Raw genomic sequence first — 17404 nt, 5'->3', positions numbered from 1 at the left:
GACAATAGCGTGGCAGCTCTGCGCAGAGTGGAGCAGCTCGGGAACCCCGGGTGGGAGCCAGCGCCAAGCCCCCGCCTCCTAGATATTCCGGGAGTCCCACCCCATGCAAGGGCATAGCCAGGAGTCTGGGTCATAGGCTCCGCCGTTTTGAGCCCTTCCTCAGGACCCTCACGCCCAGCTTTCTCTTCCCTCACACCCACTCACAAATCAGCCTTCTCTAACAGGCGTGACAACATTGGAGATCTCTCCCCCCAGCAAATTCCTCCCTTGAGGTCCCAGGAATACAGGCCTGGGAAACTTCCCTAATCAAACACAGCAGCTGAGACCCAGTCCCCTTCTCCCTCAGATCCAGGAGTCTGGGCTGCAGGGGTCTTCATTTTCAGGACCAGAGACCAAGGACCCTCGCTTCTCCCCCCACCCCTTTCTTCCTAAGACTCAGGAGTCTTGGCCTTCTGCTCTGCTTTCCAAGGATCCCAGGTGTTTGGACCTTTAATTCCTAGCTCAAGGATTCATAAATCAAAGCCTTTCTTTAAGGATGACCCGAGTCAGGTGACATGCACCACAGGACTCAACCCATCCTTGCTTTAAGGACAATGGCATCTCTATTCTCTCTAGCTTCTTCCTCCCCCCCTCCTCTTCAGGGCTCACTGCTTTGTCTCCTCAAATAACTAGAATTCTGTCTACCCCAAGCCCATTGGAGCAGCCCTGTCATGTATGTGCATCTGTGCATGTATGTTTGTGTAGATGTATGTCGAAAGAACCTGCTCAGCAGAGAGCCTGCTTCCTTTCCTCTCTCTCTGCCTGCCTCTCTCTGTGCTACATGGGTGGCTCATAGTTTTGTTCCTACTCTCACTTCATTGCCTAGGGTAGAGGAAGGGCCTTAGAGCAGGTTTTTTAAAATTAAATTTTAAAAATTTTTATAAACAAATAATGTATTATTAGCCCCAGGGGTACATGTCTGTGAATCGCCAGATTTACTTACACACTTCACAGCACTCACCATATCACATACCCTCCCCAATGTCCATAACCCCACCACCCTCTCCCTATCCCCCTCCCCCGGTTACCTTCAGTTTGTTTTGTGACAGTAAGAGTCTCTATGGTTTGTCTCCCTCCCCATCCCATCTTGTTTCATTTACTTTTCCTACCCCCCAAACCCCCCACGTTGCATCTCCACTTCCTCATATCAAGAAGATCATGATAGTTGTCTCTCTGATTGACTTATTTCGTTAAGCATAATACCCTCTAGTTCCATCCATGTCGTAACAAATGGCAAGATTTCATTTCTTTTGATGGCTGCATAGTATTCCATTGTGTGTGTGTGTGTGCGTGTGTGTGTGTTTATCACATCTTCTTTATCCATTCTTAGGGCAGATTTAATGGAATCCTTCCTTGTGGAGGGTAATAATGCTAGGAGAATCCCCAAGACACATTCACTTCTCAACTTCTTTTTTTTATTAAACATAAATATTCTCATCCCCAGATTCCACCCCCACACAACCCAACCCACTTCCCTCCTCTCATGTCAGTTCTCACCCTATCCTCACTCCTTGAATTCAATTTTTCCAGGGTCTTGAAGGAATTTTGAAGGAATCAAGATAGTGGCCATCTTGGGTTCCCAGAGAGCAAACAGCCATCTTGGCTGCACTTCCATTGGCCAAGCAAAATGCCCCTCAGAGAGAACCAGGACAGGGCCTGGTCTGGCTTCTATCTAGATCTTCCTGTGTTGCCTGTCTTCTCAGAACAGGTGGTCATTTTGAAATCTCTTCTTTCAATGTCTGGAAACAATTTCCATCCCTGCCACTAACTCCTATCACCCCTGTCCCCATCCCTTTACAAAGAGCCCATCTGCCATCTTGAATCCCTTTTACACAGGGGAAATAGTTGGTCAAGTGGCCATCTTGCTCCTTTTGGGGCAGCTTCTTTGGCTGACCTGACGATACACCAGTAAGTCAGACAATTGTATGATCTTTCTCTCCCATCAATGTTCAGTTTTGGAGGAGGAAGGTCACCAACTTTCTGGTTCCTCAGAAATCAGGACAATCCATTATGGCAAGTTGAAGATTCCAGGACTCTTCATTTGGAGAGCTGTCATACATGAGTCTGGAGACGTGGGTGGCTGGGTATGGGGAAAGCAGCATATGGGAAGGGTGGAGTCCTGGGGGCCAGATCTGGGGGTCCAATGGATGTTGGTTTGCTGTAGCTGGTAAAAGCTCGAGGGTGAGGTGTGGTGAGATAACCTGCCCGAGCTCTATAAAGTCTGCAGGGGGGGACCATGCCTAGGTGTGGGTTGAAGTCACAGAAGGTAGGGGTCCCTGGATGTCCGAGGGGAGAGGGGGGTGGCAGGAAGAGGCCCCCTCCAGGGCCTTCACCAAGGCTCAGGCTCACACTGACTCCTCGGACCTTGTAGTAACCATTGGTTGGATCCTGAGGGGACAAATGGGATTTTATGAGTTATATGAGGATATAGTGGGGGGAGGTTAGGGTCCTTAATGGAGAGACACACTTAAAACATGACCCTGAGACTTAGAAATGAGACTTAGAAATAGGAGCAAGCTGAGACCCAGAGACAGGGACAGACATATAGACTGATAGGAAGATAAAGTGGGACAGAAAAAGAAGTGACAAGAGACAAAAAGACAGAAGGAAATGGGCAGAGAAAGGCAACAACAGGGGGTTATAGGCCTGCTAAGGGTTGGTGGTAATGAAGGAGATGCAGTGGGGAACAGAGAGATTGAGACCAAGACATTCATTCATCTGCCCGCTAGCCCCAAGGCTTTGATTCTGTGTCATGCATTATGCTGTTGCTGGAGGTGACTACCACGGGGAGAGACTGGGGTCCCCTGCCTTCATGGAGATCCCAGGCCAAAGAGGAAATGGCAGATCCCCAGCGTCAAGAGGCGTCAGGGTAGTGATGGGGGAAGGACAGGCAGAGGGATAAATCTTTTTTTTTTTTTTTTAAAGATTTTATTTATTTATTTGACAGACAGAGATCACAAGTAGGCAGAGAGGCAGGCAGAGAGAGAGGAGGAAGCAGGCTCCCTGCTGAGCAGAGAGCCCGATGCGGGGCTCGATCCCAGGACCCTGAGATCATGACCTGAGCTGAAGGCAGAGGCTTTAAACCACTGAGCCACCCAGGCGCCCCAGAGGGATAAATCTTAATGGGGAAGCAGAAGCAGGATTTCAGGACTGGGATAGGAAGCCAGGACAGAGTGGTCCTAGTTGTGACAGGTGGAACACAGCATGATCAGGACTGTGAGGAGGGAAGCATGGGCTTTCCAGAACAAGAAATGTTTGAGCCGAGACCAGAGGAATGAAGGACAGAATTAGGTAGGTATGGGAAGGAAAGTAGTGTTTCAGGCCAATTGAGTGGTGTGTGCTGTGTATAGAGGAGACAGAGAAGGGCTCTGGACTAGAGGCTGAGGTCAGTGGAGCTCAAAAGTGGGGACCCCAAAGGAGAGGCAGATTTGGGGAGATATGAGGCCAGTGTGGGATCTGGTAGGTGGAAGGGGCCTAGCAGAGGCATCTAGGAGGCCTGGGGTGGGACTGTGATGGGAAAGCTCAAGAGGGAGGCCAAGGCTGGACAGATTTGTGGGCATAATCAGCAGGTGTGCCAACAGGCTGCAGAGGTGAGTGAAGTGGCCCAGGAGGCAGGAGGAAAGGGTGAAGGGGGCTAGGTCCCAGGTCTGGACCCAGAGTGAAAAAGGAGAGGACCAAGCTGGGAGAGAGCTGGAGACTCAGTAAAGGGAACCCCTCCCTTCCCAACACTCACCTTGGTCTCCAGAGCCCCCTCCTCATCCAGAACCAAGTCACTGTGGTCCGTGTGCACAATGGGTCCCTGGGGTAGGGTGCTTAGTGAGAGGGGGTACTCAGAGAATCCTCCTGGCCCAGTGCAAGACCCTGACAACCCCCAGCTGGACAGTGGAGGCCAGGCAGAAGGGACCAAGAGCAGCTGGAGCTCAGGTCTGGACTCAAGACAAAGAGCCCTGGGGACACATTTGGTCTAGGGGATAACTGGGTCAGGGGAACATTTGGACTTGGGGGACATTGGAGCCTGGGGTCACTTGTTGGGACTCAGACCCTCTTTGCGTTGGGGGGCCCAGTTGGGACTGGGTTTCTCATTGTTCAAAGGCTGAGTTGTGTCTGGGGACCCTAGTGTCCTACCCGGTCCTCGCCACTGCCTGTCTCCTCCTCCTCAGGGCCCCGAGAACTGGAACCGTCACTGCTCCCTGGGATTCGCACCAGGTTCTTTTGCTTGGAGAAAGAGGCTGAGGCCAGGGACAGTGAGACAGCAGAGATAAGGGATGGAGCAGAGTCACAGTTTGTGGAGACCAATGAGCAGGAAGAAAGAGGACTGGGTTGGGTCAGGAGGCTGGGAAACAATGAGAACCTGGGAGGGTAAGGACCCTGAGAAGATGGGCATAGGGCTTGAAGGAGGAATCAGGGCCCAAAGGTGAGCCAAGACCATAGAGGTGGGACTGGGGGCAGATCAAGGCCAGATCCGTCGGTGGAAGGGGAGAAGGCTTGGGGGAAGGTACCGAGGTGGGGTTCAGTCACTGACCCTTGCCATGGCGCCAGCAGCAGAGGGTCACCCCGATGATGACCATAAGAAGAGTCATGGCTGCAGAAGCCACTCCAGCCACAATCCGGACAGTGGGCAGCAAGTCTATGGGGAGGACAGGGCGTGTTCTGATGAGGCTAAGTGTGAGGCCCAGGAGGAACCGGGGAACAGGGACTCAGAGCTTGCTTGGGTTGGATTCTCTGGGTTCAAAAGGTCACCAAGTTCGGGGATACCCAAGTTTGTAGTCCCTAGCTTAGGGTCCTTCCAGTTTAAGGGCATTTGAATTTGGGGTTCCACAAGTTTAAACTGCCTGGCTTTAGAGAGTCCGAGAGTTTGAGCATTTTTAAACTTATTTAAAAAGTTTATATTTGGAGCTACCCTTCTTTGGGGTACCTAAGTGTGAGGGGTCTCTCAACTTAGAATTCCACATTTAAAGGAATTTACTGTTTTGGGGGGGACTCAGGATTCAAGGGACTCATATTTTAGAGGCTCTCAAGGTTTGAAGCTGTCTGCATGTGGAGGTCCTTGGCTTAGAGATTGTGGCGTTTGGGGGCTTGGAGTCTTCAGGCCCAGGATCTCACCTCTACGTCCCAGGCTGACCTGGGTGCCTCCCTCACCCAACCGGTTCCTGGCACTGCAGTTGAAACCCCGGCTAAAATCGGATTCCTGGGTTCCCGAAATGTGTAGCACAGAGATCAGGGCTGGGCCCTGTCCTCCGCGGCCTTCTGGAACTGGGAATGTCTCCACCAGGAACCGACCCTGTGACCCTGCCTCGAGAAAGCCCTCATCCCACGACCAGACCTGGGGGCACAAAAAAAGGTAAGTCATTAAGGAGACTGGAAGGGGAGGGAAAGGCGGGCAGGGTGTGGGTCATAGCAGTTTTGGAGGTCCGACTGGGAGGTCAGGGAGGCCGGTCATGACAGTGGTGACATTTCCTTACCACAGCATCTGGAGCTGGGGATGCGAAGACTAGACACTGGAGGCGGGCGGGGCCCCTCAAGAAGGCGGGCGCAGAATGCAGGGCGGTCACAACTGGGGGAGCTGGTTTGGAGATTGTGGACGAGTCAGATAGAGGCCGGGCCCTCGGAAACTCCAATTCTCAATAAGCCGGGGCCAGGTCTTGGCCCTCTCCACTAATGCCAATCAAGCAGGCCACGCCCCTCAATAAACTCTGAACCTCTCAGAGGCTCGCCTGGGTTAGGTCGCGCTCCCACCCCAGACCCCGCGGTCTGCAAAGCTCGCCTTTTCAAGGCCACGCCCACTCCCTCCGCTTAGAGCTCGCCCACTCTGCGGGTTCCCAGTCCAGGGCTCTGCCCGGTCTTCTAGAAACCGCCGCTTTCTCACCGTTCACAGTCAGCCTAGCCTCCGCTGCGCCGCCCCCCAGGCCCGAGAGCCCCGGCTCAGCCCTGCATATGTAGTCGCCTGCATCTTCGGGCCCCACCGACGGAAGACGCAGCGTGGTCCCGGACCCCAGCACCTGGGATGGGGTAGGGACGTCACGGGCAGGACCTTGAGGGAAAGCCCCGTCCACCGCCAGCCGCGGCCACAGGTCCCAGATCGGGTCTCACCTGTGCGTCCCCGCTGCGGGTCCAAGTTACCCGTGGGAGCGGGTTCCCGCGCCAGGCGCAGCTGAAGGAAGCGTCTTCCCCTACGTCTACTGACATGGGCTCTGGCCTTGCCTGCAGAATTGGCCCGACTGGAGGAGAGAGAGAGGAGGCGTCGCACGGCCGGGGAGGGATGCAAGGATGCAACTTCTGACCCGGGATCAGTCACTCAGAAACGACAGCCTCAAGGGCCCAAGGATAGGCGGCAGCTCCATAACCACTAGGCTCACGCTCCCGACTCACACGCCCAGGCCTCGCCCTCGCCCCGCCCCTCCTTGGCACCAACCCAGCACAGCCAATCCCGGCCTACATCCCATTCCGGCTCCGCCTCCTCTCTGTGCCCATTTTAGCCACGCCCCACTCAAGCCCCGGACCCTCTATCGTCCGCCACACTTTGGCCCCACCCCGGGCCCCGCCCTGGCTCACACTGCACGTCGAGCGCGGTGCTGCGGTTGGCGCTACCCACAGCGTTGCTGACCTCGCAGGACACGGGCTCAGTCAGGAATGAGGCATCTGCCACGACCTCCAACATTGGCCCGCGGGCCCCGAGCACTGGGGAGCCTCCCTTTGCCCACCTGCGGAGGAAGTGGGGCTGTTGGTGTTGTCTCTGCTCCCCAGGCACACCCACTTATGTCCCAATCTCAGTCCTCCCCAAACCCGTGCTCCGGTGACCTTCGTCCTCACCTATAGCCAGTGACAGGAGGTTGAGCTGTGGCCTGGCACAGGAAAGTGACCTTCTCTCCCTCCAGCACAGTCTGTGGTTCTGCAGACAGAGTCACCACTGGGGGGTCTGTAGAGGTGGGTCATGTCAGCGGTGAGCAAGGACCTGGAACACCTCCATGGAGCACCTGAGTCCAATGCCCAGCCTCTCACAGGCTGGGTCCCCAGTCTCCTCTTCCTTTTGAGCTAGGAGCCCAGGACTCCAATTCCCAGTTCCCCCAGGACCACAGGTCCACAACCTCCTCCTTCCTAATATCCTGGACTCTAGTCTCAGGCCCCTCTTTTCTTTAAGAGCCAGGGTCTGATTGTACTCACACTGCAGGCTCAGTGTGATAGCTGTATCCTTCCCCGATGGCAGGGCCTGGCTCCTGGCCCGACAGACCAAGGTGGCTCCATCATCATGGCTGGAAGGAGTCAAGGATAAGATGCTCTCCACTGACCCAGTGGTTCCTTCCTTCAGCAGGGTCTGGTGGTTATGAATAATAATAATGATTTCACTTACCCTGTATGCAGTGTTTACTTCCTGACACTTCTAAGCGTTTTATTTAATCTGCACAATTACCCCATGAAGTGACTATAATGGTCCCTATTGTACAGATAAGGAAGCTGAGAGATGAGAGATTCAGCCACTTGAACTCAAGACCAATCAACCAGCAAGTGGCTGAGCCAGGATTTGAACCTAGGTAGTCTGGCTCTGGAGTTCTTGTCCTTAATCACATACCAAGAGTCCCAACACTTGAACCCCTTCCCTCACATGCCCCCTCTCCCCTGGATAAGCCTGTTTTCCCTGAATGGGCAAAGGCTGCATGGAGATTTGGACCTGACCTGGCGGAAGGTGGTCCCATCCAGTCGGATCCCATCTCGGAACCACAGCAGCTCAGGGGTGGGGCGGGCATCCCCACGGCTCCGACAGGTCAGATTCGCAGGAATTCCAGCCACCAGAGACACAAAGGGGCCGCCCAGCACCTGGGGGGCTTCTGGGGGCACTGTGGGGTAGATTGGGGGTCAGAGCTGTATCCTGGGCCCAGAGACCCCAATCTTCCTGGCTCTAACTGACCACCCCTCTGGGTTCCCTAGACTCTGGTAATCAGTTAGCATTGGCTGTCCCCCTGCGCTTCCCAGGGACAAGTGAGGGTCCTCACCCAGCACATGCAATTGGGCTGGTCGAGAGCGGAGGCCTGCTTGTGTGGCCTGGCACTCATATGAAGCTTGATCCTCTAGCTCCACAGGCCTAATGTAAAGATCGTGCTGGCCGCTGGCTGCATTCCCTGAAATCCAGTACCGGGACCACCCTGCAGTTGAGGAAGAGGCAGTCACACCAAGGTTCTGAGTTTCTGGCCCCCAGAAACTCCCTCCCCCCACCCCCAGACATCCCACACTAGAAAGACACCCAAAAGTGGGTGCTGGGCCAGAGAGACTCTAACCCCCTCCCAATCCAGAGTCACAGCAAACTGGTGGGTGAAAAAGTCAGAAAAAAGCAAAAGAGCAACTGCCATAGAAGTCAGTTTAGATACTACCTCTGGAGTGAGCAGAGGGCTATGATAGGAGAAAGGAGAAAGGAAGTCTTCTGGGGAACGGCCAGTGAATGTGAGTAGTAGTCACGTGAGGGTCTACTTTAGAACTACTTGGCAAATCTTCCCTTTATGTTTTAGGTGCGTTTCTGCATTTATGTAATATTTCATAAAAATTCCCTACTCCCCCAAAGAAGCTAAAACTTCAGTTCTTCCAGATGTTCATCTAAACCCAACAATTTCCCAAATTTGAAAACATCAAAATAGAAACTTCAGATAAGGCCCAAGCCCAGCACCCCCACCTGGAGCCAACCCCTCCCGAGCAGAGAGAACAGTCTCACCTGGCAGGTCCCTTTCGCCCCCTAGAGCCAGCCCATCCTTAGTCCACTGAACCAGCCCCCAGTATTCGCCCAGGGCACAGGGCAGCCGGGCCTCATCTCCCAGCAGTGCCACCAAGTCATCTGGTTGTTGCAGAAAATGGGGCGACAGACCTAGGAGGATCGGGGGAGGGGACCAGGGTTGAGTTTAAAAATGAGCTTAGCTCCGTCATTCAGGACCCAGGAAGTCCAGCCTCCCAGAGTTCTCCTCCTGCAGACCTAGATGTCTGAGCACACCCCCCCACCCCGTTCCATCTACCCCAATAAAGAGGCATCTGGCAAACAATCCTCCCCCCAACTCACCCCCCCCCAGGTACCTGCATGCCCTCGGAGGCAGAAGAGGAGGACGAGGAGGGCGGGGACCAACATTTTGAATGTGTGTCCCCCAAGATTCCGTAGACTTGCTGTTGCACTGGCTTCCTTGGGAACTCCTTCCTCAACGGCACACCTCTCACCACCCTGGTCGGAGCTCCTTTCGCGCCCGACTCTTCGCCCCAGGCTAGGAGCCACCCCGTTTCTGGCCTGGAGCTCCCCAAGTCGGCTCAGCCGCAGGCTCCAACAATCTGAAACACCGGCGGTTTCCGCGCGCTTGGTCTCGGAGAAACCGGGGAGGGTCTGATCCCACTCGCCCCGCCCCCTGGGAGACCCGCCCCTTCCCATTGAGAAACTCCCGCGGCCGCGACGCGGATGAATGGGGGTACCGCAGGCCCGGGTCTCCCGGCAGGCGGGCGCCCCAGCCAAATTGGGGTCTGGGAGCCGGAACACCTGGGTCGAAGGAGGGCGTTCTGGCTGGGTTGGACACCTGCACCCTGCCAGGCTTGTGGGGGGCATGACGGGGGAGAATGGAAGAAACTTGCTCAGCCTAAGTCCTGGAGGGAACGCGCCAAGTGGAAACGGAGCTATAAATGGGAGCCCCTGGGGCTTCGCTAGTTTCCGCGCCTTGGGGAGGCGGGGCTCGGGGCTCCCCTGGGTCTGCGGGTCAGGAAGAGGACACCGAGGTGCCTGGGGGCAACTGGGACTCCTGAGAAGAGGAGGGGGTTCAGTTCTATTCGCTTCAAAACCCCAGCTCAAAATATTCCCACCCTGCCTTGTTACTGCTGCAAACCATAGCACGTCCAAGGATTCAGGAATCCAGGCCCCCAGCCCTTCCTTCCCGGAGACCTCGCAGTCCAGGCTCAGCCCCTCATCCCACTCGACTGTGGTTGCCGGGCGACGGCTGCGAGGCGGCGGTGCCCAAGCTGGGCCAGGCAGGGAGGCTGGGAACCGCGCAGCTTGTCCTGACGGCTGCATGCCGCCCAGCTGGGGCGTTCCCACGCTGTAGGCCGGCCGGTGCGCTGCGCAGCTGGCGGGGCAGGTGGGTGGGACCCCGAGCCGACCGAGGGGGGTCTGGGGGCCTGGGACCCTGGGTCTGACATTCCAGAGCCTGCAGGGACTGGGGGGGCCACACTCAGGTTCTCTGGTGTTCCTGAGCTCAGGTTCTTGTCTCTCCAAATGGCAGGGGCTTGGACTCCAGGATTCTAAGATAGGGCATTCAGACTTCTGTTGACTGAGAAGCTAATGGCCTGCGAGTTTCTGGGGAGTTGGGGACTGAATTAGGTCTCCTGCCTGCAGCGTGGTGCAGTTGGGAGAGGAGGACAGGGCTCAGAAAATCAGCTTTTAAGTCTTAGAGTCCGTGGATTAACCACCAATCTCTCCCACCCCCACACAGGCCCAGGAGGATTTGAAAATCACAGACAGTGAACATCTGTCCTAAGCCCTGTGTGTGGTGGGGGGAAGGGTTGGAGGCCTGAAATCCTGGGTCCTTGGGGAGAAGCAGCTTCAGCCTTGGGCTGCTGAGTCTGAGAGGGTTGGGTCCTCAGGACACAGACTTCTAGGTCTGGGGGCCTGAGCTGGCTTCTGCTTGGGGAATCCAGACCCTGGATTTTGACAGAGGATGAGCTCGGAGCCAGGACTCCTGAGTCTTGGGGAGGAAGTCAGTTAGTAAGGCGCTTTTTCCAGACACCTAACATCGCTTCCCCTTCCTGGCTCTCTTGGGCCCCAGACATGGAAAAATGGAGAGTGGGAGGCCCCAGGAGTATCCAGAGAAGGAAAACAGCCAAGGTGGATGGTGGAAGGTTTGTGCTAATTAAAGGTCCCAGCAACTGACAGCTCTACACCCCAGCCCTGAGGGACACCATCTGGTGAGAGCCCCTACTGACAGAAAAGCCAGCTCTGCATCCAGTCCACTCCCCAGGACGTGTGGGGGGCAGTTGGGAGAGGGAATGTGGGGGAGGGTGAGGAGTCAGTAATGGGAGGGAAAAAGAGAGACTAGAGGGAACATCAAGGATGGAGCTGTGGGGGTTCAGGCCAGATGCCTCATTTTCTTCCTGGAGGAGGACCAGAGAAGGGAGTGGGAATGGGGGGGGGGGGAACTGAGCCGTTCCAATTCCTGCAGGAGATAAGTAGGCAGAAGAAGCTTATCCCGTGTGTGTGTGTGTGTGTGTGTGTGTATGTGTATGTGTATGTGTGTGTGTTGTGTGTTTGTGTGTGTGTGCACGCTGGGGTGGGGTGGGGAGGGCAGGCCAAGCAGCATAGGGTTATAAAATTCTAAGATGGGACAATCAGGAGGGCTCAGCGATGGAGAAAGAAATAAAAGAAAGAAGTATAGTCCCATATTGACTGAGAACAAATATTACTGATGGTCTGGTGTGTAAGAGAGACAGAGCATGGGGAGTGGGGAATAGAGATGAGAACAAAGAAAGACAGAAAACAGAGACACATAAAGGCATAGAGACAGTGACATAGGTGAAGATTGCCTGAGATGTAACCGCTAATGGAGGGAGGGAGGAGGAGAGAGGGAGAAACAGAGGGAAGCTTTGTGAACTAGAATTCATACGGCCACAGGGTTCCCAAGCTGGGCTCTCTCCTATACCCACTTAGGGCAAGTGGTCTTCGACCCTGCCTTTCCCTCCACCCACTCTGATGGCCCTGCACGCTTGTCTACCTTTGACACTCTTTTACACATATGTACTCTTGCGTATACTTTCACAGATCATGATTTTTTTTTAAAGATTTTATTTATTTATTTGACAGACAGAGATCACAAGTAGGTAGAGAGGCAGGCAGAGAGAGAGAGGAGGAAGCAGGCTCCCCACTGAGCAGAGAGCCCAATGCGGGGCTCAATCCCAGGATCCCGGGATCATGACCCCAGCCAAAGGCCGAGGCTTTAACCCACTGAGCCACCCCGGTGCCCCTCACAGATCATGTTTCACTCTCACTTCCTCCGTGCTCACACGCATGCTCCTACACCCACGCGCACATATGCACACAGATATCTGCATTCCCACAGTCTCTCAGACACGCTCTTGCACACTCTCCCCCAGAGACCCCTGATGGCAATGAGGACATGTCTACTCTGGGAAGATAGAGACTTGCCAAGGTCATGTGCCAGGGGAGGGAAGAGCTGGGGAGTCCTAACCCCACACTGGGTCCAGCTGTCCACTTGGGTCTGACCGGCTGCCCCTTATCCCTGGCCCCAGCCAGGCCCTTGGGGTCATGGGGACTGGGGAGGCACCGTGGAATGTTCCTGGCATGTGCTGACAGGGGATTTCATGCCTCAGCTGGGCTGGGAGGAGGCTGCTGGGCAGAGGCCTGGAGCTGGAGACTTGGGACGGCAGCCGGGGGAGGCAGGGTCTGGGTCTCTGGGCCACTGACCACATCAGCCTCCTCACTCTCCTGCTCTCCGGGAGCCCGCTGCACTCTGAGCTGCTCTCCGCCCTGAGGGGCCGTGAATGGGGAGAGGCGAGCAGGGCTGGAGGTGGCAGGAGAGAAGAAGTGTGAGACTGAAGAGGAGGAAAGGAGAGAGACAGAGAGACCGACTCACGACTCACGGGAAGAGAAGAAAACAGAGAAAGAGGAGACAAAATGGGCGAAGAGAGACAATAAGAAAAGCCAGAGACGTAGGGAGAAGGACCCAGCGAAAGACAGAAACAGAGAGGAGGCAGGCAGTGGACCCTTTGGGAGCCACAGGTAGAGGACTTGAGATGGCTTTGAGGACACCCGTCAGGGCTCCCCTGCTCCTCATGGGGCTGCTGACCACAGGTGAGTGGGATCCTGGCCCTGTGACTCAGCGGCAAGTGGCCCTCGTTTTCCATTCATGTTCTCCAGACTGACCCCTCTTTCCTCTCCTGCTGACACCCCTGTGTCCCCAGGCCTGGCCCAGTTGCCGCTTCCTGCCTCAGCCCCGCGAGGCTTCTGGGCTCTACCTGAAAACTTGACGGTGGTGGAGGGGGCCACTGCTGAGCTGCGGTGTGGGGTCAGCGCCCCCGGCAGTGCGGTGCAATGGGCCAAAGATGGGCTACTCCTGGGCCCGGATCCCAGGATCCCCAGGTTCCCGAGGTATCACCTGAAAGGGGACCCTAGTAGAGGTAAGGGGTCAGGGCCCGAGACCCTGAACCACCAGCAGGGGCTGCCTAAGGTCCTGACCTGCGGCACCTGGTCTCGCCTGCAGGTGAATTCCACCTGCATATTGAAGCATGTGACCTCAGCGACGACGCAGAGTATGAGTGCCAGGTCGGCCGCTCAGAGACAGGTCCTGAGCTTGTGTCTCCCAGAGTGATCCTCTCCATCCTGGGTACGGGTGACAGACTCCCAGGACGCATGCATCCAGATTTCCATCCCTCTCCTGCCCTGGGGTCCAGGATTCAAGCCCCCAGTCCCAGACCCAAGGTGCACATCTGATGAGCACTGAGACTCCAAACCCAAATCCTCATCTTTTTCTCAGTGGTGGCAGCTTACCCCACACCTTTTCTCACCAGTGCCCCCCAAGGTGCTCCAGCTGACCCCCGAGGCAGGGAGCACAGTCACGTGGGTTGCTGGGCAGGAGTACGTGGTCAGCTGCATGTCTGGGGATGCAAAGCCAGCACCCGACATCACCTTCTTACAGAGTGAGTGTGGGTGAACTGGCAGGAGCCCCTGGGGAGGGGGAGTGTCCTCCTAGAGGTCCCAGAAAATAAGATATTCCTGAGCGATGGGGATGCAGGAACGGACTTGGGGAGATATTGAGGCCAGTGTGAGACCCTGGAATGGGAGGGAACCTACAGGGAGAGACACCAAAGTGATCGCAGGACTGGCAGTCTGGGACTCAGGGAAGAGGCTGAGGCTCCAGACGGAGATATGGGTGTCATCACGGGTGCAGAAGCAAGAAGCAGGGTGATGGAGGTGGCTGACCCAACCCGGCCAGGTGGTGAGGGCAAGGGTGAGGCCCAGGACCTCCAGCATTCAGGGAGGCCTCGGTGGAGGAACCGAGCTGGAGCTTTTCCCCTGGAACCAGGAGGGAGGGGGCACTGTGTCCACCCTAAGGATTTCCAGGCCATTCTCCACAGAATCGACCTTGGGGGGAACCTGGCATCCCTCTAGCCCTCTTGTTGCCTCCAGGCGGACAAACAGTTTCTGACACCTCTGCTAATGTGAACGAGGGGTCCCAGGAGAAGCTCTTTACCACAGAGGCCACAGCCAGGTATGAAATTTGTGATGCCCTCCCTTCAGCCTGACCCCCAAGTTTCTCTGTGAGAACTCCAAGCATGGAGACTAGAGTCAAGCATGAACATCTGGGACCTAATTGTTCACAACAACCCTCCAAAACTAGTTCCAGAGCATCAAGTACAAGGATTTGGGCCAGGAGAGGGCCTCTGGAATCCCAATTTTCACTGCTGACCACTGCCCCCCCCCCAGATCTCTTCCATGGAATTCTAGATCCTAGAGGAAATCAGCAGAGAGACTTAGACCAGGTGTGGGAACCTGGGATGCCCCACCTCTTCTCCCTGAGTCCCCAAATTTCAGATGATGACTCTGACTCTAGAACCCCAACTTCTCACCCCAGGGTGACACCCCAGAGCTCAGATAATGGGCAGCTACTGGTCTGTGAGGCGTCCAGCCCAGCATTGGACACCCCTATCCGGGTCTCAGTCACCATGAATGTTCTGTGTAAGTGGGGAACTGAGTCAGCTGTGGGCACGGAGGATGGGAAGCAGGATTTAGGGGGTCCTGGGTGAGTGCAGGGATTAGGAAAGGTTCAGGGTATCAAGGAGAAACATGGGGTTTCAGGGGCAAATTGTGGGGTCTGGAAAGAATGGATGGGCTCCCCAGACCCACTGAGTGATTGCTGCTTCCAAGTCCCCCCAGGACCCCCGGTCATTGAATGGCCGGGCCTGGATGAGGGGCACGTGCGGGCAGGACAGAGCTTGGAGCTGTTGTGTGTGGCCCGAGGGGGAAATCCACCAGCCACACTGCAGTGGCTGAAGGTGAGGACAGAGGCCGGCCTGGGGATGGGAGGGGCAGCGGGGAGGTGGTGGGAGGAGCTGGCCCTGAGCAGGCGCGGCTCCCTCTCCATCTCCAGAATGGCCAGCCCATGTCCACAGCATGGGGCACGGAGCATGCTGAGGCGGTGGCCCGTAGCATGCTGGTGATGACCGTGCGACCGGAAGACCACGGGGCGAGGCTCAGCTGTGAGGCCCAAAACAGCGTATCTACGGGGATCCAGGAACGCGGGGTCACGCTGCAGGTCACCTGTGAGTCCTGATCCCAGCTGCCCATCTGTCACTCCGTGCCCCAGAGAACCATCTGTTTGTGCCCCCAAATCATGCCTATCTGATGCCAAAGACCTTGTTATCTGTCCCCAGTCCCCTGTCGGGGCCGGTCTGTGAGGCATCCAGCCAAGTTTCACGTCTCTCCTCTGCCCGTCATCCCTGCAGTCCCCCCCAGTGCCATTACCATCTTGGGATCCGCATCCCAGTCTGAGAACAAGAACGTTTCGCTCTCCTGCGTCACCAAGTCCAGTCGCCCACGGGTCCTGTTGCGATGGTGGCTGGGCTGGCGGCAGCTGGTGCCCACGGAAGAGATGGTCATGGATGTGAGGCAGTGGCCAGACTCCTGGGTCTGAGGGAGGAGGGAGCCGAGGGCAAGACTCCTGGATCTGGGAGAGGATGGGCCTGGCAGCCTGGGTGACTGAGTCTGGCCTCCAGGGTCTCACAGAGGAGGGGGTGGAGATGCTTTCCGTGTCCTTGCTAGGGTCTGGGGTGAGTCCAGACCTTGGGTACCGGGGATGGGAGTGCTGTTGTTGCCAAGTCTGAAGCTCGCTCCTTGGCAGGGCCTGCATGGCGGCCACATCTCCATGTCCAACCTCACGTTCCTGGTGCGGCGAGAAGACAATGGTCTGACTCTCACGTGTGAGGCCTTTAGTGAGGCCTTCACCAAAGAGACCTTCAAGAAGTCACTCACCCTGAATGTGAAATGTGAGTGAGCCTCCACCCTTGCCCTCGGGGGTGCCCCATTCCTTAAAGACCCTCCCCCCAACCCTCAGGCCCAACGCAGAGAGAAAAGCCACTCTTCTTGCTTTCCTTACAGATCCTGCCCAGAAGTTGTGGATAGAGGGCCCCCCAGAGGGGCAACGCCTCAGGGCTGGGACTCGAGTGAGGCTGGTGTGTCTGGCCATTGGAGGCAACCCAGAACCCTCTCTTACCTGGCTCAAGGTTGGTGCCAAACAAGGGCTTAGGGAGGTGGCCAGAAAGGGCTGTGGGGTGGGGTTGGGGAAGACAGAGCCCTTTTCTCTCTCCTCCAGAGTCTTCGGAAATGTTGGAAAAATGTGAATTTCTTGAAAAATACTGAAGAGTTTGAGTTTTGGTAGGGAACTGGAAAAGAAAACAAATGCCATGAGGATGAAACGGAATCCTAGGAAAACTCGGGAATTCTGGGAAAACAGTGAGAATGCTAGGGAAAAGGAAGGTATTCCCGATGAGGATAGGGAATTCTGGAGAAAAGGCAATTAATTTCATCAAAAGTAAAGGAAATTCTGGTTAAATCTTAGGGATTCGGATGAAATGGCTGGAATTTTAGGGAAGGACTAAGTATTGCATGTCCCAGGACAATGATGGGCAAAGGTTAGAAATTTGGGGGAAAGACTAATTATTCCACAGAACTTGAAAATTTATTAATATAAAATTGCATTCGTGGGATTTGGAGGTAAGAAAGTGAAATTCCATTAAAATTAAAAGAAATTCAGGACACCTGGGTGGCTTAGTCAGTTAAGCATCTGCCTTTGGCTCAGGTCATGATCTCAAGGTCCTGGGATTGAGTCAGGATCCCTGCTCAGCAAGGAGCCTGCTTCTCCCTCTGCCTGCCACCCCCACTGCTTGTACTCTTGAGCTCTCTTTCTCTCCCTCTCTCTCTCTTGCTCGCTCTCTGGTACATAAATAAATAAATAAAATCTTTAAAAAAACAACAACAACAAACCTTGGGGTGCCTGGGTGGTTCAGTGGGTTAAAGCTTCTGCCTTCAGCTTAGGTCATGATCTCAGGGTCCCAGGATCAAGCCCCGCATCCAGCTCTCTGCTCAGCAGGGAGCCTGCTTCCTTCCCCTCCCATCCCCTTTGTCTACTTGTGATCTCTGTCTGTCAAATGAATAAACAAAATCTTAAAAAAAAAAACCTTGACTAAAATAAAATAAAATAAAATAAATTCTGAGCGAATTCTGAGAAAATCCTGGGAACTTAGGGGGCTAGTGAAAATTCCAGGGGAAAGACTAGGAATTATAGAAATGAAATTTAATTGGGTGAGTTCGGGGAAAATGCCAAGAATTTGGTCAATACAAAGGATT

At 55.2% G+C, this 17404-nt stretch overlaps 2 protein-coding genes across 2 annotated transcripts in view; one reads left to right on the top strand and one right to left on the bottom strand.

Annotated features, from left to right (window-relative positions):
• Positions 1–1822: 1822 nt before the first annotated feature.
• On the bottom strand, positions 1823–9142 carry KIRREL2 (kirre like nephrin family adhesion molecule 2). Its single transcript, XM_044256363.1, has 16 exons — positions 9091–9142; positions 8738–8887; positions 8028–8177; positions 7711–7871; positions 7201–7351; positions 6850–6955; positions 6592–6740; positions 6130–6257; positions 5906–6038; positions 5502–5602; positions 5143–5362; positions 4564–4666; positions 4165–4276; positions 3773–3838; positions 2389–2427; positions 1823–2119 (listed from the first exon to the last, which is right to left on the bottom strand). Exons 1-16 carry the CDS (start codon positions 9140–9142, stop codon positions 2048–2050), a joined length of 1893 nt encoding a protein of 630 aa, XP_044112298.1. The 3' UTR covers positions 1823–2047.
• Positions 9143–12412: 3270 nt separating this feature from the next.
• The window catches only part of NPHS1 (NPHS1 adhesion molecule, nephrin), a 28317-nt gene continuing 23325 nt past the window's right edge, over positions 12413–17404 (top strand). The window contains exons 1-11 of the mRNA XM_044256361.1: positions 12413–12853; positions 12964–13179; positions 13263–13385; positions 13570–13698; positions 14189–14270; positions 14634–14737; positions 14927–15054; positions 15150–15321; positions 15505–15662; positions 15900–16044; positions 16157–16281. Coding sequence (XP_044112296.1) covers positions 12544–12853; positions 12964–13179; positions 13263–13385; positions 13570–13698; positions 14189–14270; positions 14634–14737; positions 14927–15054; positions 15150–15321; positions 15505–15662; positions 15900–16044; positions 16157–16281 — 1692 coding nt within the window. The 5' untranslated portion in view covers positions 12413–12543. The remainder of the gene's footprint in view (positions 12854–12963; positions 13180–13262; positions 13386–13569; positions 13699–14188; positions 14271–14633; positions 14738–14926; positions 15055–15149; positions 15322–15504; positions 15663–15899; positions 16045–16156; positions 16282–17404) is intronic.

This window comes from Neovison vison, chromosome 7 (genome assembly GCF_020171115.1).
Source record: "Neovison vison isolate M4711 chromosome 7, ASM_NN_V1, whole genome shotgun sequence".
Lineage (NCBI taxonomy): Eukaryota > Metazoa > Chordata > Mammalia > Carnivora > Mustelidae > Neogale > Neogale vison.
This window is presented reverse-complemented; position numbering and strand designations above follow the sequence as displayed.